General features: G+C 39.6%; 1 protein-coding gene across 1 annotated transcript in view; it reads right to left on the reverse strand.

Moving 5' to 3' along the window:
- Positions 1-669: 669 nt before the first annotated feature.
- Positions 670-23,560, reverse strand: part of A1CF (APOBEC1 complementation factor) — a 44,525-nt gene continuing 21,634 nt past the window's right edge. The window contains exons 6-11 of the mRNA XM_029911379.1: positions 20,851-21,015; positions 15,147-15,244; positions 12,923-13,196; positions 9,458-9,666; positions 5,154-5,290; positions 670-811 (exon numbers count right to left, since the gene is read on the reverse strand). Of these exons, the coding sequence (XP_029767239.1) occupies positions 670-811; positions 5,154-5,290; positions 9,458-9,666; positions 12,923-13,196; positions 15,147-15,244; positions 20,851-21,015 (1,025 nt within the window). The remainder of the gene's footprint in view (positions 812-5,153; positions 5,291-9,457; positions 9,667-12,922; positions 13,197-15,146; positions 15,245-20,850; positions 21,016-23,560) is intronic.

The raw sequence follows: 23,560 nt of genomic DNA on the forward strand, positions 1-23,560 counted from the left end.
GTATGATTAATGCATGCTTCGTGTGCAGTTTGGCTCAAGGCATTCCCAGGATCTCAGAAGCACATTCACAGTGGAGAACAGTGTAAATGCAGTGTCTGTAAATTGGATTTGTGTTTCTGCCTGATATTTTCCATAATGTTTCTAGCCATTTTGGCTAGTTATTAAAGCTATTTATCAGAGATGGGCCACCAGACTGGAACAATGAGTCCTAATGCTTTTGAATGTTGGGAAAGTTTGGATCAGGACCTAAATTTAGTGACTGCCCTCATTTCTCTAGTAGGTCAAATCAAAACTGTAGCTCCAAACACTCCCAACTTTGAGGAAGTTCTGATGCAGATCCAAATCCAAACTTTTTAGCTCAAGCCCATCTCCAAAACTTATTTAAACAAGTTTTCTCCTCCCATCCTCTCTCACTTGATCCTACAGTGAAGTCATAGTTCATCATTTGAAAACATGCATTCTTATGTCAGCAAACTATCATAACCCAGAGTATTATATTATGCTCTCCACAAATAGGGGACAGGAATGGATACATAGATATGTAAACAGATAGACAATATGTGCATTTCCATTCAGTAGTTTTGAATTTGAACATAGCTGCAATCCTGCTATATGTAATTAAGTAGCAAACAAAAATATATCTTCAGAAGAGCATCTCAGTACAGACCTTCACGTACCTGGAAAAGCAGGAGCTGTAGCAGGAGTCTCTGCTCCCTCTGTGGGAACGCCCAAGGTCTGAAGAGTATATTCTGCAGCATATGTCTTGGCTTCCTCAACATAAGCACTAAGCTTAGGAGGTGTGAAGGGATGTCTATGAATCAGAAATAAAACATTAGCTGTTTTTACTATTCTAACGATCAGACACAAACTCCTCACAGACCAGGACACACCAACTCAGAGTGGCACCAGCCCCTGCCAGAACAACAGATGCAAAACCTGCAGCCATACCTCCTCTGCTACAATGATCCAAACCTCCCACAATGCACCTTTCAAGCTCCATGGGCCCTACACCTGCCGACCACAACATGTGATGTATCTCATCCAATGCACTAAATGCCCTCAAAACAACTATGTGGATGAAACCAAACAAGCACTATGCTCTCAAATAAATTCAAATTATAAAAGACAAAAACGCTGTATCACCCATGGGTGAACACTTTTCACAAAATAATGACTACATATCTGACCTCTCAGTCTTTATCCTCAAAGGAAACCTGCACAACACCTCCAAAAGATGAGTCTGGGAGTCTAAATTCATAACTTTACAAGACTAAAAATCATGGACTGAACAGAGACACTGGATTTATAGCTTAGTACAACCAGCTATAACCCACTTACTCTTATCACCCCTCCCCCCACAGATGTCTTTGTTTTCCCTCTCCCTTTCTTTCCCCCCTATGACCGGAGGGGTGTTAAGGGTTACTAATGCTAGTCTGTTCTAACATGTATTTAGCTGTGACACTCTGGGTATGTCTATACCGCAATTAGACACCTGCGGCTTACCTGTGCCAGCTGACACAGGCTCGTGGGGCTGTTTAGTTTTGATGTAGACATTTGGGCTTCGGCTGGAGTCTGAGCACTGGGCCCCTCCCACCTTGCAGGGCCCTAGTGCCCAGGCTCCTGCCTGAGCCCGAACGTCTACATTGCATTAAACAGCACCTTAGCCTGAGCCCGCTGAGCCTGAGTCAGCTGGCACGGGCCAGCTCCTGGTTTTTAATTGCAGTGTAGACAAACTCTCAGAGTACAATTCCCAGCCCTACAGAACAGCTCTGAGTAAGCTCAAAAGCTTGTCTATCTCACCAACAGAAGCTAGTCCAATATAAGATATTACCTCATCCACCTTGACTCTTGGATATCCTGGGACCAACGGGGCTACAACAAAACTGCATCCTATTCTAAGGATGACAGTGTGACAATTCATACCCCCTGTCAAGTATTTTGCTCAAATAGAAAAATGGTGCATTATTGATATTCTGAGAGAATGTGTATTTGAGAAAAACACTACTATAAAAGAAAAACACTTACTTAATATTAATGTATGCACTAGTACAAAATGTTAGCAGCCTGAAGTTCACGGTTCATGCAGGAAAAAAAGCCATGTATCTTGAAAACTTGCATATTTCTGCTTATTTTTGCAAACTCCCTCAAACTGGAGGTGTAACTTTTAAATATGGAGTGGATATTTGTTAAATATGACTCATCAACAATTCTTTTTGATTACATGATGTGGTGTGATCTGGTGAAATGTATCCGAAATATTGTTATAGGTTAGCAGTGGAAATATACCCTGTTTGATTCCTAGTTGGTATAATTATAGACAGGGTTAGTGGCACGGCCTATTATTAAGGTTGCCCAACACTTCCCATTGTAAGACCCTTATACTTTGTTTATACTTTGCTAAATTTTAACTGTTTGGACTGAAATTTTCCAAGCTAGTTGTCTGCCTCAGACTGATTTTAATTTTTTAATTTGGAAAATTAAAAAATGGTTCATCCATTTCCAAAAGTTAAGTTTATGGGAAAATATATTGTTTTGCTGACTGTTAAAAAATCCTGGAGATCTTTTCTTTGAAAAGCTGTAATGCCCCAATGCTTTGGAGCAGGGGCTTGAAATTTGGCAGAGGGTCACGGTGGCCTTTGCATCAGGGATCTGATTTTTGCCATCCCTGTGAAAAATCTGCCAAAATTTGGCTAAGTTAAAAGCCTTTGAAAAACTGCAGTTCACACAGGCTCAGTAGAGTCTTGCCAGAGCTTTGCAGCTAAGTTCACCAAAGATTCCGTGCACATTGGGAATGCTCCAGTCAGAAGATGAGCATGACTATCCCTGCATTTGCAGCTCTGCTCTTATAAGGGCTGGACGGGGCAGGGCCAGGCTGTATTTGAGTACCAGAACTGAGAGCATGGAGCCTAACTCTTCTGTGTTCTCAGTGCCACCATAACCCGCAATGGGCCCAGGCAACATGAAGGAAGAGACTTCTGGTTTTGAATGCAGGGGGGGACAAGGGCTGGACCAGGGGGGGTCAGAGGGAGTAGATTGGAACAAGGAAGTGGGGGGGTGGAAACTGGGACTGGAAGCTGGTAGCAAGGGGAGAAGGATACTGGGAGTTGTGGGGAGGGAGGGTCAGATCTGACAAGGAGCTGGGGTATAGGGGGAGAACTGGCATTGACTAGACAAACAGACTGGGACAAGCAGCCAGTGGTGGGTGGACACTGAATTTGGATGAGGAACTCAGGGTCTGTGAGACAGTGGGGATGAGCAAGATATATAAGGGTAGGGTGGTGACTGGAGACCAGGGGCTGAGTGTGGGGGGGCAGATTAACTACGGGGCTAGGAGGGCGGGAACTGGGACTGGCTGGACAAATGTCTGGGGAGAAGGAACTGGGGGGGGGGGGGGGGGGGAGGGTGGGGGGGGGGAGGGGACGGGGGGGGGTGGGGGGGGAGATTGAGCCTGGAAGGAGGAAGACTACAGCTAGCTGGGCAAGGGGACTGGGACTGTGTCATAACTATAAAGGGAAGGGTAACAGCCCTCCTGTGAACAATACTATAAAATCCCTCCTGGCCAGAGACTCCAAAATCCTTTTACCTGTAACGGGTTAAGAAGCTCAGGTAACCTGGCTGACACCTGACCCAAAGGACCAATAAGGGGACAAGATACTTTCAAATCTTGGTGGGGGGAAGGCTTTTGTTTGTGCTCTTTGTTTTGGGGGGAGTTCGCTCTTGGGACTAAGAGGGACCAGATATCAATCCATGCTCTCCAAATCTTTCTGAACAAGTCTCTCATATTTCAAACTTGTAAGTACAGTCAGGCAAGGCGTGTGAGTTTTATCTTTGTTTTCTCAACTTGTAAATGTACTTTTTGCTAGATTGTTTACCTCTGTTTGCTGTAACTTTGAACCTAAGGCTAGAGGGGGTTCCTCTGGGCTCTTTAAGTTTGATTACCTTGTAAAGTTATTTTTCATCCTGATTTTACAGAGATGATTTTGACCTTTTTCTTTAATTAAAAGCCTTTTTTAATAACCTGATTGATTTTTCCTTGTTTTTAGATCCAAGGGGATTGGATCGGAATCCACCAGGAGTTGGTGGGAGAAAGGAGGGGGTATGGTTAATTTCTCCTTGTTTTAAGATCCAAGGGGTTGGATCTGTGTTCACCAGGGAGTTGGTGGAAGAGTCTCTCAAGGCTACCCAGGGAAGGGAGTTAGCCCACTGGGAGTGGTGGCAGTGGACCAGATCTAAGCTGGTAGTTAAGCTTAGAAGTTTTCATGCAGGCCCCCACATCTGTACCCTAAAGTTCAGAGTGGGGAAGGAGTCTTGACAGACTGGTATGAGAAGCCTGAGGAGTGGAGATTAGGACTGGGTAGGTAAGGAGTCTGGGATGAGTAGTAGGGTGGGGAAGAGTTGAGCCTTGGACAGGGATAAGTTGGAGGGGACAAGGCAGAAAGAGTCAAGCTTGAGGAGAGCGGGCAGAAGAGATTGAGCCTCTACAGACCAGGGAATAGAATCCAAGATTCCTGAATCTCACCATTCCTCTGTTGTCAGCAAATACCTGTGAAACCCACTAGCAGAGTGTGTGATGAATCCTGCTCTAGTGATGGTTCATGTACAGGATCACAGCCCACTACTGCTATTAGCTCACGTGACAGAAGTCTGAGGTGGGTCTCCTAAAGGTTCCAAACCTGCTGATGAACCATGTGGGTATCAATGTGATGCCACTTGATGGAATTTCTGTTTATTCAGTTTGCTTTTTAAAAATCCTAAGAAATTACCCAGCAAAAACTATTTAAAAACATTATTAAGGTTGCAAAGTCAATTACTTAAAAGTTAGGAAATTCCAGAATTAAGGTTGCCTGTGCAACTTTAATTTGTCTCCTTTATACATATGCTTTGATACAGCCTTTAGTTACCTGATCATGTACTATTTTTTCTACAGGACTCTTGCCTCATTTAGTAGACAGGATGGATAGTGCATACTGAATGAGTAGCTATCTAATGTTTTGTTTTATCCTCCTTGTTCAATGTAGAACTTTATCCTTCCTCTCCAAATCTAAAATTATAATAAATAGTGGCCTATGTAGTTGATTCTAGCAATGATGCTAAATAAATAGAAAATTTAAAAAAACTGATTAAAAACCATACGAAATGGAATAGTTACATACATAGTAGGATTCTGGCTGGCAAGGGCAGGAATAGTGATTTTATATAGGAATAGTTGTCTTTGGTCCTGGCCAATTGCAGAATGAAGCTGATAAACAGGATGTCCCCAGTTATTTTTCTGGCAGATTTCTTCTAAGACCTATAAGAGAAAAATGTATATCAGTTACAACCACATTTTAATGTTCTGGCCCATCTCCGGCCCTACCTGCTGCAAAAATATATTGCTTTCCATGAGTTTTCATCTGTAGATTATATGCACCAAATTCTTAGTTTATATATATATAAACACACCCACACCCACACCAAGTTTTGGAGGTTGAAAGGGTCATAAAATCTAAGAATAATGTAAGCAACTTAAACGTTCAACAATCAATTAATTCATGAAGATAATTGTCACACCACTGAATCTGATGTATTTTCAGTTTAGTCCATTAACTGTTTTACTTTGATGCAGCATTGGAATAATTTCCTTTGACTTCTATTCATTACCGCATTTATACGCTCCAGAATTCTGCATTTTTAGCGTCTGTTAAAGAATTGTGACTGTATTATCCTTCACTTTTTCTCTGCTTCTTCTCCTGCTTAGTGGTGTGTAGTGAATGAATAGTGGGGGTGTTTCCCTCTCCAAATTATTTGCCTAAAACCTAGTTATGTTACATTTCTGCCCAGTTTATTGCAGAGGCTACTTGCTTGCTGATGCTCCTGGTCTGTAATAGAAATTCTGGTATTGCCCTTTTCCTTTACACTGTGTGGAAGCAGGGGAAGAAAGAGAGGGTTTAACTGAGAGTGGAGTTTGTTTCTTCCACAATATATTATTCCACAAAATAAATGATTGTACTCAAATGTTATCACCCTACTTTATACTCCTTCTTCCAAATCACTGAATATATAGAGTGTCCCAAATCAGTCTTAATACTGATAATTAAGAGCTCTACTAGGGGCTCACTATTCTAAATAGCTTTCTATTAATGATGTCCAAGCCAGTTGTTTGTTCAGACAATGTCATCCACCAATTTTATGGATATGAATCCTGATTGGCTCCTCAAGGTGCCAGTTGGCTTTAGAATTAAAGGGGGAGTGTATATAGGGGAAGGCCCATATCCCCTTGGGTGCTCCGCTGCTCATCGGCAAACGAGGGAGATGCAAGGTGACTGGTTCTTGCTTCCCACAATAGGAGCTATGTAAACCCCTCACTGAACCCACATAGATGCCCGTTATTGGGAGATGTGGGACAAGGTTGGTGAAAGATTAACATTGGAGAAGAGCACTAACAAAGTTGCAACCTGCTGCCTATAAACTATTGCTGTGTCTGTCCTCATTCACTTGTGTATCCTGATCAAGTAGCTCTACCATCTACCATGTTCAGTGACCTTAAAATGGAAACACACTACTGCACAAAAGACTATCAGGAGTTTTCCAGTTAAATTTTCATCAAGGCTGCCTCCTCTAAACTGTTTGTTTAGTGTTGTAATGATTTGCACTTAAATTTGCTCAAAGTGCTTTACAAACACTAGTAAATTTACCTCCCTGCTCTCCTCTTAGCTGGGAAAGTATTAATTCTACTTCTTTATAAATGGGGAAATTGAGGCACAGGGCAGTAAATAGACTTCAAAAAGTCATAGAGGAAGGTCTCCTGATTCTATTATCTGATTTATCCACAAGAACATCCCTCTTCTAATGTGATAGACCTTATCTTTGTTTTATAAATGTGTGCAGGCTATTCATTCTTATAGTACTGCTCTGGACGCACAAGCTTATGTTTTTCAAGGCGTCACAATCCATCCATCAAAACTGCATTAGTGATTTTTCACATTTAAAATTTTACATATGTTCAATTTCATTTTAAAATTCTTATTTGCATAAAAAACTCAGATTTGAGTTTGCAAATGGCAGTTGTTCATAAATTGGGTAGTTAGGCAGCTACCTGATTCTCATGTATAAATGCAGCTTGTGTGCAAAAGGGCAAATGTTTGTGTATGCAAGAACTTAGATATGAAAAATTGCACATGCAGAATCTTAAATATGAAAAATTGCTGGCAAAATTTTAGAAGCTGCTTTTAAAATATTTAGCCACCACAGTCCAAAGCTAGTTTATGAATAGCTGGTTAGGCCCATTTTAAGATGTCCTATCAGTATTGAAATCCCATGTGAGACGTGTACATATATATAAAAACTTAGCTGGGGAGAGGAAACAGAATTTGGAAGGGCCTCTCTGAAATGGACCTAGATTAATGAATAATATTGACCAGATTCAAAGGGGAATCTAAGCTACTGTAATTTATACCTTCTTCTATCCTACCACCGTGTGTGTATGTATGTGTGGTACTTTAATTTATATCTGCATATTAGTTGTTTTTCCTTCTAAACAATTTTTTTTTACTCCTTAGCCTGTCAGCTACAATACTCTAGACGCTTTTAGATTCAGTAGGCCAAATGCAGAAGTGATGTGAAAGGGAGTGTAAGTTCTATATTTGGACATGGGTGTGCTCTCAGTGAGTCTGCTGCTCAACTGGTATAATTTACATACTGAAGAAAGTATGAATTACACCAGAGTAGTGTCCCAGGCTTAGATTCACTTAAACCCACCTCGGAATTTGTCCCTGTGACAACATTTTGTATGTTCCTAAGGAAACAGCTTTATCAGGAAGATTTTCATATTAAATAAATGTCAATATCAGTTATATTTCAGGTTGTCTCTTGTATATCCTTAAAATCTTTAGAGATAATTCATCGATAACTATCTAAGAACAGCTTCTGGGCACAGGGTCACAGATTCTCAGGAGACTCACATAGTCATACTTGTGATTGGAGAGAGAGAAGTTTTTAACCATATTTTAGAGGCAATATGCATTCTACTACATGTTTCCTGGGCTAATTAACAGACCTCTTTTATAATGAGCAGTGTCGCTTTTAAATATCAAGGACAACATTTTCAAAAACATCTAAGTGATTTAGAAGCATAAATCCCACCATGTGAGATTAAGTGGTGCATCATGGAAGATATCGTCCAACCAGGGAGCCCAGTCTATAAAGGAGAATGAGAGCATGAGGTACCCGAACTACACCTCCTATCAGGCACTGCGGTGCTACTTTTAAATTGAAATGTTTAGGTTTTCAGGTATTCCATATTTTGATGAAATATCAGAGTTTTCTACGGAGAACAGAAATTTTTTGCAAAAAAACATTTAGTCAAAAATCCAATTCTCCACTGAAAAATAGTTTTGACAGAAAATTTGTGACCAGCCTTAGCCTGTAGGTACTACTGTGATGGTAAGTATTAATAACAATAAGTTTATATCCAATCCAGAACTTCCCCAAAATTCAGGATGGTCTGAATTGAGACTTTTGCGTTGCCCAATTAAAGAGAGAGAGAGAGTGCTCATCATGAAGGTCAGACCCTCAAAATTCCAGGGAATTTTGTTCTGATCTGGGATTCTGTTTTGAGCCTCTCTCTAATTTCAACAAGTTTGTTATCTGTGTTGAGCCCAGTCTTGCATGTCTTACCTATAAATAACGTTGTGACTTCCGTAGGAGTTCTGCTTTTGTCAAGGACTAAATGATTGGATCAGTACATTAACTTTAAAAGGAGGCTTCACTGCAGTAGCCTCAGCAGTAGTCTTTCATGATTGATTATACGGTATGCATAAAGTTCTGCCCTTGGATCTGGCATGTAATTCTCATGGAAATTATGAAAGTCAATGGGAGCTGACATGCTGAGAATTGAGGGCATGTTTAAGTTCACAATTTTTTATTCTGTTACCATATTGGAATGATTATTATAATTTGAGGCCTTTAGCTATGTAGTGTTAATATTGTGATATATTATGCTGTGGAAAGCAGAAACTTTTTTTTAATATGACCCCATTCTTTATGTTTTTCTGTTTTAATGAGTCTTTTTAATTGCTTCCTAAAATAAATGTGGTTTTTAAAAATAAAACATATCAGTAATAATTTCTGAGCAGATATCTCTTTATTAGTGCACCTCCCAAGGATATTCTGGGGCTGAAGTGATAGTAAAAGTAACTTCAATCCAACTTGTGTAGTCTTCAAGAATAGTTGGAACAGGTCCTAAAACAGCAGAACCCTTCTTTAGGCATAACAATAGTAACTTGTAGTTATTTTCTGTAATGTCTCTTTCAAAGATGAGCAGATCAGTGTGTGAACATACTTATGATCAACTATCAGCATTTTCAAAACAAGTAACCATTCAAACTGGGTCTAAATCTATTGTATTGTTCAGAAAGCATTAAAAAAAAGACTAATATGGGTCTGACCAGAGCAATTTTTCCTAATTTATTGTACCTACCTGAGGAGCAAGTTTAATTCCATGTGGTTTTAAAGCGATATGGTTCATTGGGGTAAGCTCCATTCCAGGCAAAAGATCGTAGAGTTTGTCTTCTCCCCTCTTTTCTCCTTTAACCTGGTATCCACGACCCAGGCCAGTGTAAGCCAAATATCCACGTCCTCCTAGTCCTCTAACTCCCGCAGCCCCTACAGGTACATTCATGTAAATTTCTAGGAATGTAAGAAGCATTAAACTGAATCAAATCACCGGAAAATCACCCTGATTCTTACTGTAATGGAAAAGTTAGCCCCATTCACTGATTTCTGATAAGAAGATGGGTAGGAACACTGACTGACTGAGAACTGCTGCAGATTCATACCATACTATTCACCATGAAATAGAACTCACAAGGGGAAGGTTCTTTATTACCTTTGGAGGAAAATACAATAATACCATGAATATAGAGCTAGTATCTACACAACTGTATCATTCTGGCTTTTATAATACTTCTTGGGCAGTTTATTTATGTTTAGTGCCTGTAATTTCAGGCTGCAAGCTACGAGCAGCATAGTTTCCTTAGAAAATTCATTGCAGATTAGAAGATATGGTGAACCAGGAAATTCTAATCGATTACAGTATATAACTAAGATTGTCCTTATTCCTATGGTATCACTTCTCTATTGGATTATCAATAATTTAATCAACATAAACCAGATCTCTACTCCATCATCTTTTAAATTGCTTTCCTAATGTGCCTTGAGATGCTTTAGTTAGAAGGAATGTCATAGTTGTTTCTGACTGACTTTCCCATCTTCTCTGCTCTGTTCAGTCAACATGAGGCTTAACTTTCCATTGAATTCATGCACAGATTACTTTTGATTTTTTGCCATGTTTCTAACCTGATTTACAGTTGAAGAGTAAAGGGACAGTGAAAAATTAGATTGATTACTGCCCATTAGTATAATTTAAGATTTTTAATGAACTTGGAATACATAGATTTCCCCCCCTTCTTTGAACTAATGACCATTTTCTCACATTACAACTGGTTCCTTTCAGAAGGATTGTTTGGGAATTTAGGAGATTAACAAGTGAGAGCATACTAAGGAAAAGGGAACTGAGTGATTTGGGAGTTTTGACACATTTTCCTAATGTAATTTTAGATTTATATATGCACAGTAAAGCTAAACCATGGGCAGCAGCAGTGCAAATTTCCCAAACCATACCATCGAGCCAATGTGTCTTGATTTTTCTCTGAAGGGATCATTTATAGGGGGTTAGAGATTAGGTTAGTTAATTCAATCCTAATCAACTCTACTGAGGACTTCAGACTGAGAACTGTGTTCTTTAGGACATCTTTCTATCTGGAAATGGGTTGAGAACACCATCTGATTTCACTTAGGACATCAATCTGCTGTCAGTTGTTAATGATCTCAGTCACTACTAGAAATGAGTGAGAAGATCTGGATTTTGAACACCCCAAAATTTAATTAAGCCCATTATAAAGTAAGTGGGCATATGTAACATTCACACCTTAGTTTTGGAAATGTTTTGGACCTAAGGTTTCATTCAGGCTCCTCTAGTCACTGCAAATTTGCACCAGTAATTTCAAAATTAAGTTTACCAATCCCTTATACTATCCATTCCGACAGGAAACAAAACAAAAACTCTGCTAAGAAGCATAACCTTTTATCATGTTAAATAGTTAATGTTTTGCAGGCTTTCTGGCCGCCCCAAGCAAAAAAAAAAAACCGGGGCGGCCAGAACAGCAAAGAAAAAAAAAAAAAAAAAACCTGCAGAGCGGCTGGAGCCAGGGTGCAGGGGGACTCCATGCCCTGCAGAGAGAGAAGGGGGCGGCCAGGGCTTCAGCGGGGCGCTACCACGCGGCCCCTCCCGCCGTGCCCCTGCCGGGAGGGCTCTGCTCCGCTCCGGTCGGCTGGGAGGGAAGGACGTGGGCTGCCCTGCTGGGCTTGCTGCAGGGCGCTTCCGTCCTCCACACCGCTGCCCCCTACAGGGCGGCCAGAGCGGAACAACAACAACAAAAAAAGCGGCAGTGCTGCCCTAGGATTGGGTGGAATGCCGCCTCCTACAAGTTGCCGCCCCAAGCACCAGCTTGCTCGGCTGGTGCCTGGAGCCAGCCCTGATGTTTTGTCTATACTGTGATAGATCAAAATTGGAACTATATATCCAAATCTGTGGTGGTGAGACATAATAGGACCCCAGATTGAACTACCAACCATTTGATTGTTGCAAAATTAAAACCCAACCAACAAGATAGTGCAACAAAACCACCCCCAGTTTTGATCTCTGTAGTCAACATACTTGAAAAGATACTTAATGTCGACAGTGTAACCTGCTGGTGCTTATGGCCACTTCTTGGAGCACAGTGTGAAGCACTTTCTTGTTTTCATCTCTGTTTTGGAGGTTCATTTTTCATTCCCTGTAACGATGCTGTACTGCTGCTTAGAGCCCCAGAATGACTAGGGTAATGGCCTGGCTAGAAAATGTCCTGGTTGTGGGGAGATAAGAGTCAATACACAGAGCACTGAATCTCCTGGGACTGGTTAGTTTTCCTGAAACTCAGCCTTGAGCCATTAAAAGGAGGAGAAAATCAACTGCTAGGCTTCTGGGACTGAATCAACAGCCAGCTGTGGGCAAGGAGTTCTGTTTTGAGTGGAAAACTCTTGTTTTGTTTGTTTTTTCCCTCCTGGGACAAAATGGAGGAATTTTGGTTTGTTTATTTTGGAGCAAGAGTAATTCAGAGACTGTTAAAAGACTTTCGGCTTTCTCCTGGGCTGATGAGGGAGTATATATATATATATTTGTTTGCTTAGCCTGCCTGAAGGTTCTCATCCCCTTTTAAAGGAGAGGTTCCAATGACTGTGGCTATTTTCCAGTGTATGAAGGCTTTCAGTCGCTTTCTTAAAAGGATGCATGACCTGAGGCTATGCAGAATTATAGAATGCTCGGCTATATGCATAGGTCTGTCCCAGTGAATGGAGATTGTGGTAGGTGTAAAAAAGAGGAAGTAACTGAGAAAAGCAGGAAATTTGAGAGACTATTGTGTGTGCCAGGAAGATTATTGAATGTTTCAGTGCTAGCAATTGGAACTCCTAAGAACGGTGGGCTGGAGTTTCTTCATAGTGAGGAACCATTGGATAATGACCTTGGGACACTCCTCAGATCATTAAAGAGTTGGGGGAGCAGCCCCAACTTATGGTCCTTTCTGAAGTCCCTGCGTGATGGGGGTATGCGTCAACTCATATAATCCGAGGTGGTTTATGCTAATTTCTCCATTTAGTTAAAACTGGTGTATGCCTCAAGTTTTTAAAAACTTTTTAGTGGAACCAGCTTTAATGTGATGCATGGATGCACAGCTTTAATGTGGTGCATGGATATTTGATTTCATAAATTTACCTCCTACTCTAGCTATGAAGCTATTTCAAAGATAGATTTCTGGATTGCCATAGACATAGCTGCTGGAGTTACCTCTAATAGATGGAGGTCGGATAATGCCCCTACTGCTGAGGTCACCCTTGGTGGCAGGGAAATGAAGGTTAGGAATAGCTGCGTAGGCCTGAGGTGCATAGAAGACTGGAGCTCCAAGGTAGGCTGTGGCGGGATCATACACATGTCCAAACGTGTAAGTGTATTCTCCTTGTAGCACGGTACCTCGTCCCCCTGTGCCTCTGGTGTGTCTAACGTAACTGTCTTTGTCTACTGGTTTTGCTAATGTCACTTCGATAGGGGAACCATCCAGCACCTTTAAAACAAGGAGAAATGCATGGAAAAATGCAAGGGAAGCACAAATGCAGTACAATGTCCAACATCATAATGACTGTGTTGTACAAGCCCAGCCAAGTTCTGCATTTTGCTAACCACAGCTACTTAGGTGGGGTGGCTGAAAGAGTTTGAGAATCTTCTGCAGTGAGGCCATGTTCCCAGGGGCAGAAAGGCAAGATGGCCCCTGGCTGCTGTTGCAAAATGTGTGAACCATGGCAGTCTGCTCGTCTTCTGCCTGCAGCTGCTGTGAGGTTAGAGGAACTTGGGCTATGTCTGCGCTTGGAGCTAGAGTGTGTGATTCCTAGCTCCCAGTGACATACTCATGCTAGTTCCCAAGGAGCTACTGCACTAAAAATAGTGCACTGCAGCTCAGGCAGTGGTGAGTGGCAGTGTGGGCTAGCTGCCCCAGGCACAAACCTTCCTGGACCTCGTGGGTGGGTACTCAAGATGCTGGCCTGTGCCACTGCTGCCTGTGCTACCATGGCTACACCACTGTTTTTAGCTCTCTGAGAGCTAGCACAAGTATGCTTATTTGAATCAGAACCCCAGCTCCAAGTGTAGACATAGCCTTAGAGACCCTCCTCTTCTGCCCACAGTAATGTGTAAATTCAATCAACCGCTCATTTTAAAACTGCACTTTCTGATAAGGTTCAAAATTAGGTGAGGTCTGTTTGCCCCTTCCCTAACCCAAACATTACCATTTATATTAACCTGAAAACAATAATGAGCACATGAAAATGGAAGCCAGTTTTCCTTGTGATGTTTATTGTAAGTACCCCATCTTCAGTGTTGATTCCAACAGGTGATGCAAAATATGTATCAATGGGCTTCATGCAATTTTTCAGTGAGGTACTGTAGTGCAGCATCCTTCAATGGAAAAGTGACTTCATTACCTATTTTCCCAAGACAGATGTTCAAGATAGTGATTGCACACCTCAGAACATGTGGAGTATATTTGTACATGCATAAGGTGGCTTTATATAGCTTTATTCAGCTTCTAGATTGAAAAGCACTGCAATTACAAGAAAAATAGTCTCTCTGAAGAGAGTTTTTGAGCTGTATTATACCTGATCAATGACTGTTTGTTTTACCAGAGGCAAACGGATTTATTTTCTTAGCAAGCATGTATTCAGTTGCAATGCAGAGTCTATAGAGGGTGTGGATTAAATATCCCATATCTTTGAATTCATGGATCCTGAATTTCCTCTCTTGCTGTCATGTTCTCAGCACAGGAATATATTTTTAATATGTGTGTAGCTCCTATTAATGTAATTTGGGTTTATGTTAATACACTTTTTTAAACTACACTCATCAGAGCAGGGGCTATTCCTATTTGTTTGGAAAGGATTTGGCACATTTGAAGTGATTCCTCAGTAGAAGCAGGAATAAAAGAGGGATGAATAACACCCCATGATAAATATGTAATACTATTATATAATATTATACACAATATTTGCAACATATGAAAATAATAAAATAGTTAATAACTCTTAAGACCTGGTTATTGCATTATAATTTCAAAATTGTATATGACATTAAAATTGGCTGAAGTCTGGGAAAAAACAGCTTTTACAGATCTTTGTTTGAATTCTGAACAGCTGTTTTGGTTTGACCATTGCACATTGCCTTGTTTTTTGTTGACACATAAGGAAAGGGTATTCAAAGTGCTAGCATGGGATTTTGTGACCTGTTATTCAGTATTAGTCATTTGTTCACTATTCTGTTTCTTGCATCGAGTCAGAACAGAACACTACTATGTGATTTAGGTGACAGTTTCCCATTATGCAGATAAATAGTAAATAGTCAAAATGAATAGTTTGTGAACACCCAAAAGGCTGAAACTTGATTACATAAATTGCAAACAATTACTAAAAAGCAAATACAGTTGTATGACACCAATATACTATGAATGCTACTAGTCCAGCATTACCTTCCCATTTAAGGCTTTCATAGCTTCAACTGCATCGTCTCTGTTATTAAAGTGTACAAATGCATAGTCTCTGATTTTCTTTATTCTTTCAACTGCACCTACAAAAATGTTGGGATATTAGTTCTGCAACTGTCTTTTCAAAGGAATACAGATTTGAATTAACATTCTGGGTTGTGTTTTTAGCACTCAGTTTTATAAACCACAGTTCTGATCTGCAGACACTTATGCATGTGAGTATCTCACTGAACTTAGTAAGATTACTTGTGTGTAAAGCTAAGCTTGTGCATAAATGATTGTAGCGTCATGATCAAAATGAGTAATTACTGAACCTGTCATGATATAGTTTTAATTTGGTCTGATTACCCAACTCAGAATGTTACACTTCTCAGAGTTTAAAAGTTTGAATGAACTAAATTAACTAAGTATTCTACAGACCTGGTATTGCCAAGTACTTTTTAAAACTACATTTGGTTTAGTTTTTCATTTATAAAAAGCGACAAAGAGTCCTTATAGACTAACAAATGTTTTGGAGCATAAGCTTTCGTGGGTGAATACTCACTTCGTCAGATGCATGTAGTGGAAATTTCCAGAGGCAGGTATAAATATGCCTGCATATATATTTCCACTACATGCATATTTATTTCCACTACATGCATCTGACGACATGAGTATTCACCCACGAAAGCTTATGCTCCAAAACGTCTGTTAGTCTATAAGGTGCCACAGGACTCTTTGTCGCTTTTTACAGATCCAGACTAACACGGCTACCCCTCTGATACTTTTTCATTTATGGTTACTGAAAAGTACAGTTAATTTAACAGAAAAAGTAAACCTAAATATATGTGATATTAACACACTAAAGTAAGAGTAACCCTTTTTAACTAACAAGTCAAGGCTACCCTTGCAGGCCTATTTTCAGATATATGATCAGCTAGATCAGACTTGGTAAAAATCAGAGCTGAGAAGGAAACCACGGGCAGTAAATGGAAATAGAGCAACAACCTTTACAGAGTGCAATAGAATCATCATCTTAGCTTTTAAGTGAAGCTCTTGAGTATTCTAGAACAAGATATATGAAAAATTAAAAAAAAATTACAGTGAGAAAGTGTATTCAAGTGCATTTCAACTCAGTGGAATTTTTATGTCTGGTAGTCTCCACTACAATGTCTGAATGCAACAGTCAGCTGATTATGTAATATATTCTTGAATTATGTCAGATTCCATAGAACATTCACATTCTGTTTGCTTAAAATGTCATTTGGAGTCATATGCTTGCATGATGGATTCAGATTTCTTCTAGGTAAGTGTGATACAAATTCCCTTTGGTTTTGTTTATTTCTTGCAGCTTGTTCTGACTTTTACAGCCTCAGCACAGCCAGCAAATTTAGAAGCACTAGTTTCCTTTTACAATAATTTGTCTCTTTCTCACTTTGTATCAGAGCCTTTTCCTGTTTCCCCACTGGCTACATGAGAGGTGATGTGTGTGTCAGCACACATTATAAAGTCAACGAACAGGTTTGTCATCTGTCCTGAAGAATGCAAGGCAGTCCTGATTTCTGAATATTTGTTCTACCTTCTGATTGCCAAGCAATTTTGAAAAGCACATGAATATACAGACACATCAGCCAGACAGCAGGAGTGAACAAGGGTCAGAGAGAGAAGCGTTACTTTAAATCCAATTAGTTTATAATCGATGGTGTATTGATTATGCATCAGTTTACAGATTTTCAGTGAAAATGTAGGATTTTTTGATCAATACAACAGGTCTTACTGGGTCTGTTGTAAGGTACATTTATGCAAACAAGTGCAATTTGGACTGCCTCTGAGGAAAACTTTAATGAGAGTTAGAACTTCCATGAGAGAACCTGCACTGTGATTCTGACCCAGCATGAAGAGCAGAGCTGGCAGTAAACATGCACAATAAGCACCTGCTGGCATGGGAACAAAAAATGGGTATGCCAAAGGAAAGATGGTCATGGGACAGACCTGGACTATATGCCAATTTCCTCATACTCTTTGAAAGCTTTGCATCCAAAATATCTAACTCAAGCTGCCCAAGTCTCTCTAAAATAAACTTTTCTTTTTCTGTCTGATATGGTCAGGCAGATAAAGAATGGACTGCATTGTGCTGTAGTCAAAATTGGGCCAAATTCTCAACTGTTGTAAATTCATAGATTCCATGACCATAGAACTTCCTCATAACAATTCCTACAGCAAAATACAGAGGTAAAATAATCTCTTTGCTTCTATTCACTATTCCTGTGTTTATTCATCCCAGGATCACATTAGCTCTTTTGGCTACAGCATCATATTGGGAGCTCACATTCAGCTGATGTTGCCCATGACCCCCAAATCAAGTCATTGCTTCCCAGGATAGAATCCTGCACTGGATAAGTGTGGCCTAAATTCTTTGTTCCTAGATGTATACATTTACAATTAGATGTATCAAAACACATATTGTTTGTGCCCAGTTTACCAACCGATTCAGGTAACTCTGAATCAGTGACCGGTCCTCTTCATTATTTACCACTCCCCCAATTTTTATGTCATCTGCAAACTTTATCAGTGATGGTTTTATGTTTTCTTTCAGGTCATTGGTAAAACAGTGTAGGGCCAAGAACTGATCCCTGTGGGACTCCACTGGAAACACACCCGCTCAGCAATGATTCCCCATTTACAATTACATTTTGAGACATATCATTTAGCCAGCTTTTAATTCACTTAATGTGTGCTATGTTAATTTTATATTGTTCTAATTTCAGCATTCTTTGTTTAGTTTGTTCATACAGAGACCGAGGTGATCACTGGTTTAGTGGTTAATTGAATTCCACAATTATTGCAATGGAGACGACTCTATGACAGAAGGGTGTGAGGCAATCTGAGAAAACAAAAGGGCCATTCTTTGCAGCATTGCTCATCTAGAATCCAATTCAAAGTTTTCTGTACTTTTTTGAATCTACTTCTGCTGTAGTTTTTCACCTTTATTTAATGTGCTGCCAGTACCAATTTTTTTGGAACTGTGACATTCAGCACCAACCCGAGTAATTGATTTTCCTACCAAAAATAGATGCATCTGTTTCTGTTTCCTGCGATCAAAGCTTTAAGAATTGATCTTCCTTATTTTTTTTAATGGCTCTGTCTTCTCCATTCCCACTTGCTGGAAGTGCATTTCTATCCTCTACTGCTACTGAGACATCTACTATCATAGATACAGATCCTGCAAAAAAAGGTGGCACGTGAATGCTAAGTTAGGGCTTGTCTACACTTGAAATGCTACAGTAGCATAGCTGCACCACTGCACTGTACTGCTGCACCACTTCAGTGTAGACACTACCTATGCTGATGGGAAGGATTCTTCTGGCAGCCTAGCAGTGTCTACACAGTGACTTAGCTCGACTTAACTATATGGCTCAGAGGTGTGGACTTTTCAAACCCGGCCCGATGCAGTTAAGCCGACCTAATTTCCTGGAGTAGAGCAGATCTTAATCTTATGGTTTTTCCTTCTTCGAATGCTGAATTGGAACACAGGGAATTGTGTTACTGCAGTAAGTAGTACTTACTGAAACAGTTGCAGCAACATTTTTTGGGGTGGGGTGGGCATTAAAGGCAAGGTATTATTGGCTGTGAAACAAGAAGGTATCATAGCTAGTACTGGAAGCTGGGTGCACTACTTCAAAATGACACTCGGGTTGACTTTTCTAAAATGATACCAGTATGGGGGGTAAGGCTTAGGGAGGCAGAGTGGCTTGCTTTTGGGTATGTAGCTGGAGCTTTTCTAACATCACTTGAAACTTGATGGGATCTGCAAGGTGATCTACAGCTTTCGAATGAAAGGGGAAATATATCCGAGCACTTTGCTGCCCATTGGCCAGCCAGCCAGAAATGGGAGCCAATTGACTTCTTGCTCCCCATAATCATAAATTTAACCCCTTGCCTGGGATTTCTTGAGCAGAATTTTGGTTTATTACCATTAATTCCTTCACAAGAATGGAGCAGACAGGCAGAAGAGACTACATCATAATACGTATTCCTGTCTCTTGTGCCCACATTTACAGAGAAACTGTTCTTTGGCTTCCATGTCAGATATTAGTGCGCTCTGGGAAACAAAAATCTTTTATCCAGGCTTAGGACTGTGTGAACAAATTTGAAAAGTTAAATTCAGTAATGGGCCTCTCATTCTAGGTGCTGTTGCCCTAATTGTCCAGAGTGCTCTAGACTCTTTGTGCCATTTGAATGGCACAAAACAACCCAAAAGCAAGCATTGAATTTGGCACTGCAGCTTTATAAAATATAATAGTCTTCATGCTTTATTTTGCCCTTGGATCATTTACAACATTACCACCAAATTTAATGGGAAATGTGGGTTTAAGAAACTCTTTGGAATCTGATCCATAGTGGCAGCTCTAGTTTTTAACTCCTCTAAACTGAACGATTTGTTACGGGATGTTGTATTACTGTCAAAATGCTTTCCAGGTACAGGATCACTGGGTCAAATGTACATTTCAGTAACAAGGTGTTGCAATACAGCATTATATCCAGTGCAAGAGGCTCAGGGGAAGGGAAAAATAATTTCAGACTGTTCCTGACATTTCTAATTATAATTTCATTATAACCCCAGAGCTGTGCTTATTTCCCCGAAGGTCATATTTAGCTACTATATACACAGTTTTTTAAAACATGCAACATCCTCAAAAATGAGTTGTTCCAGATTGTTAATCTGTCTAAATAATAAAAATAAATATTATTAATAAAAAAAGAGGGAGAGACAGAGAAATTTCCAGTTTTCATCCCTGCACGGGATGAAAATCTGTGGAGAGGAAAATGATAAAACTGTAGAAATATATCATTAAAGCAAATGCAATTTAAAAGCTTCCATAAACTGTTTTGGAATCCGTTTCCTTTGAGCAAATTTGGTTTAAGTGAAAAATGATGGAGTTTTATAGACACTTTAGGTGACAATAAACATGTTTTTTAGGGAGTGCTAATAGGTTAAATGTTCTGGAGCAAATTGGGATTAATAATGGGGGAAGAAGCTGAAAGTAAAATGATTTATCTAACAACTTCATGTTTGCTAAAAGTATTATACTGAGGGATTAAAAAGACAGGAATGACTCATATAGGAATTTCTAATAGATCTTTCAGCTGCAGCCTAATGTGAAAAAGAGAAATTTATGGAGCCAGAGACAAAGCAGAAGAGTTAAGATGCTCTGCAATACATCTTTAAACTTTAAGGAGAAAGTTAATAGAAGTGAGTTAAATCACGAATGATTTCCTGATGCTGAGCACAAGAAAGTAGTGCAGAGATTATTGTATTTCTTGGAGTGCCAAAATGCACTTCGTTATATAGAGTAGAATCCTTAGGACTTTTCATACACCATTTTGGACTGCCGCAGAGCTATTTGACTTGCCAAACCGCCCTGAAAATGTCAGTTGTGCTGTCAATTAGAAAACAAGCAGCTTACTGTATGATCTAATGCCAGCAGTGGCTGTTTTAGGAACTTAAACTGGGAGAAAATTGTTTCAGCACTTGAATGTTTTACAGGGGAAAGAACAGCTATGTTATCCTTTACGTTGGTGTTCCATCAATTTAATATTTCAGAGAAACAGACCAACTACTGTTAGTTTACTATAACTGAACAATATGTACCAATTTAATGGACTTAAACCCTCAACAGCTAAAAACCTACTTTATGTCATTTCCTACCTGGTTTAATATTGTTGAATTCTTTTTCAATCGTCTCTTCAGTGGTTGATAGCATAAGGTTTCGCACATAGAGGATTTTAACTGATGACATTGTATCTTCATCAACTTCAACTTCTGGTTCTGCCCAGTCTACAGCAATAGGATGTCCCCATAACTGTATTCTTCCTGCAAAAAATAATAAATAATTGAAAGTACCATTGTTCAGTTGGTTTCTAGGCATATTGGTCTTTTGTATAAAATTATGCTGTGGTAGTAGAATGGACTGATTATACAGAAGGTCTAAAATTTAATGCTCAAACAGTGGCACATGTACCATGTGTATCCAGAAACAGATAGTCAGATGTCCAGATTTTATTCTTCTAACACTGCAGATATGCAGCATCCAACAAGGATGGAGAGAAAATATGGTACGGTCCTCAAATATTTTCATTCTATGAACCACTCAGAGAGATCTCTTAATGAACCTGCTTCTCTTCCAAAAATCCCTTCCCTCCACTGTTTGGTTTCAAAATGTTTCTTTCTGCAGCTGATTGGAAGGGACTCCACAGACTACAGTATGACAAACACTGTGATTCTAATAAGTTTAAGTAAGACTTATGTTCTCAGAAATTTGATTTGTGTGCAGTAGTTTGGTCCCTATAGAATAGTGCTTCAATGGAAATAGCGAAGATAGGGGAATGAAAGGTAATAAATAATTACAAAAAGGGCCTTATGTGGGGGAAAGAAATCTCACTGACTTAGTGTGTATTGGATGAGTCCCTCAAGGAGAAATTGTAACTGATTTGGGGAGCTCTAAAGGGAAAAAATTAGATGGCTAAAAATCAGTGCAGCATCATGACAGCATCATGACAGCATCATGAATCTCATGTCCATAGTAATAATTTACATTTGGTTAATTAATCCACTGCTTTTAAATTCATCAAGAGTGTTGGCATAGCTTTGCATATAACCACAGAGCTGGTCTTGAGGTCATGCAAATCATGCTAATGAGCACTGGCAAACAGCCTTTTGCAGAGGCACCTCTTGTCTCCTACAGATGGTGACAGTAACTGCTTCGACCAGCTTTCCTTCCATTCCTGCACATCTTGTAGGGAATTACTCCTCTTCCAACAGTAATTGAAGCTTAGCTCAGCCGCAAAAATCTCAGGACCTTATTTCCTGCCCAATCTTGTCCTGGATTCACCCAATAATATCATAGATGTTGTGATAGACTCAGTGCTTTTTCATTGGCAATTTTGATGAGTTCAGCAAACTGGTAATGACTAAAAGTAGTCATTTGATAGGCTATCAATTAGCCTATATTAGTAACATGTATGGCTTTGGTCCAGTTCTCAGTGATCATATTCAAATAATCAGTAGAAATAACAGGTTGGTTTTGCTAGTAGTCTCTTCAAGGCATAAATAAGCTTGGACACCGAACTTCCCACATACTAGAACTTGATAAACTCCCTGAGTTCTATATATCCACAGAACAGTGGAAGCTTTACTTTTTAATGAGAGCTTAAATATACCTTAAAGCAAAACATATCTTAAGACTTTGCCCACTGCATCATGTGGTGATGTCACAGTATAATTTATTTTAAAAGCTTTGAGTGATATTAATTTGGCCAGCTGCATATGATCTTAAATTATGCTCACATGCCAAGGTGAATATAGAATATACAAAAATGGCTATCTAGCGACATACTTTGGAGGAAGATCCGAGAGCATTTTACAATTATTTGAGTCTCACAGAACCTCTGTGAAGTATTATTCCTATCTGGCAAATGGGAAAACTGAAGGAGTAGGATTTGGCCAAAGTTGCACAGTGAGAGTCAGAGCTGCTTAGAGAATGTTGAACTCTTAACCCCATCTCCATGCTTTTGTCACTATTCCACACTTCTGCCCATATGTAAAGTTCAGTATAAACATGGAACTTTTGTAATGCTAGATGTGTTGTAAGAGTGATGGTACCAAGATCTAGTTATCTTTTCTGACTTTCATTGCACACAATTTGAAGATCTAATATTGATTTTAATAATGCATGGTGACTTTCACATGATATGTGTGTTATGGAAGCTGTTCTTCTAAAGGCCAGTTCTGTAAACTTATCTTGGGGACAGACAGTCAAGTTGGTTTCTTTTCACCTTGATTATAATAATTATTATCACAAGTACTAGAGGTTCTGTAGGCCAATTATAAACTACCTATGTAACTCTACTGTATTCAGGTTACCCCCTTAGTAAAACCTGTACACGCCTACTTAAAAATTAATCAAATCTCATGGCTAAATACTAATAAATTTTGCTCATGTCTTCAAATGTAGCAGCTAGTACATTCTTATTCAAAGATATTCCTTGTGTAATATAAGTCTAGGCATAAATGCAATTCCTCATTAGAGATTGCTTTGTTAGGCTCCAGTTAGGAAAGCATCCCTATTCAGGAAAACGCTTAAGCACATTTCTAAAGCTAATTATGTTCATAACTACTTTCCTGAATAAGGGCCTCAAATTGTATTCTCCAAATCCTGCAAGGTTCTGAGTACCTTTGACTCCAACTGTAGTTAATGGGAGTCCCCATCCTCCCTGATTAGGGCCCATAAATATTCCCACATTCAGCAATCTTGCCATCTCCCCCACCATCTTGGGAAGAAAATATTTTTCTTCTTTAATGCAACTTTAAATCCTTGCAAAATCTGTAGCAGCTATACTATTTCAAATATATTAGATTT

Source organism: Terrapene carolina, unplaced genomic scaffold, assembly GCF_002925995.2.
Source record: "Terrapene carolina triunguis isolate 2854851 unplaced genomic scaffold, T_m_triunguis-2.0 Scaffold95, whole genome shotgun sequence".
Lineage (NCBI taxonomy): Eukaryota > Metazoa > Chordata > Testudines > Emydidae > Terrapene > Terrapene triunguis.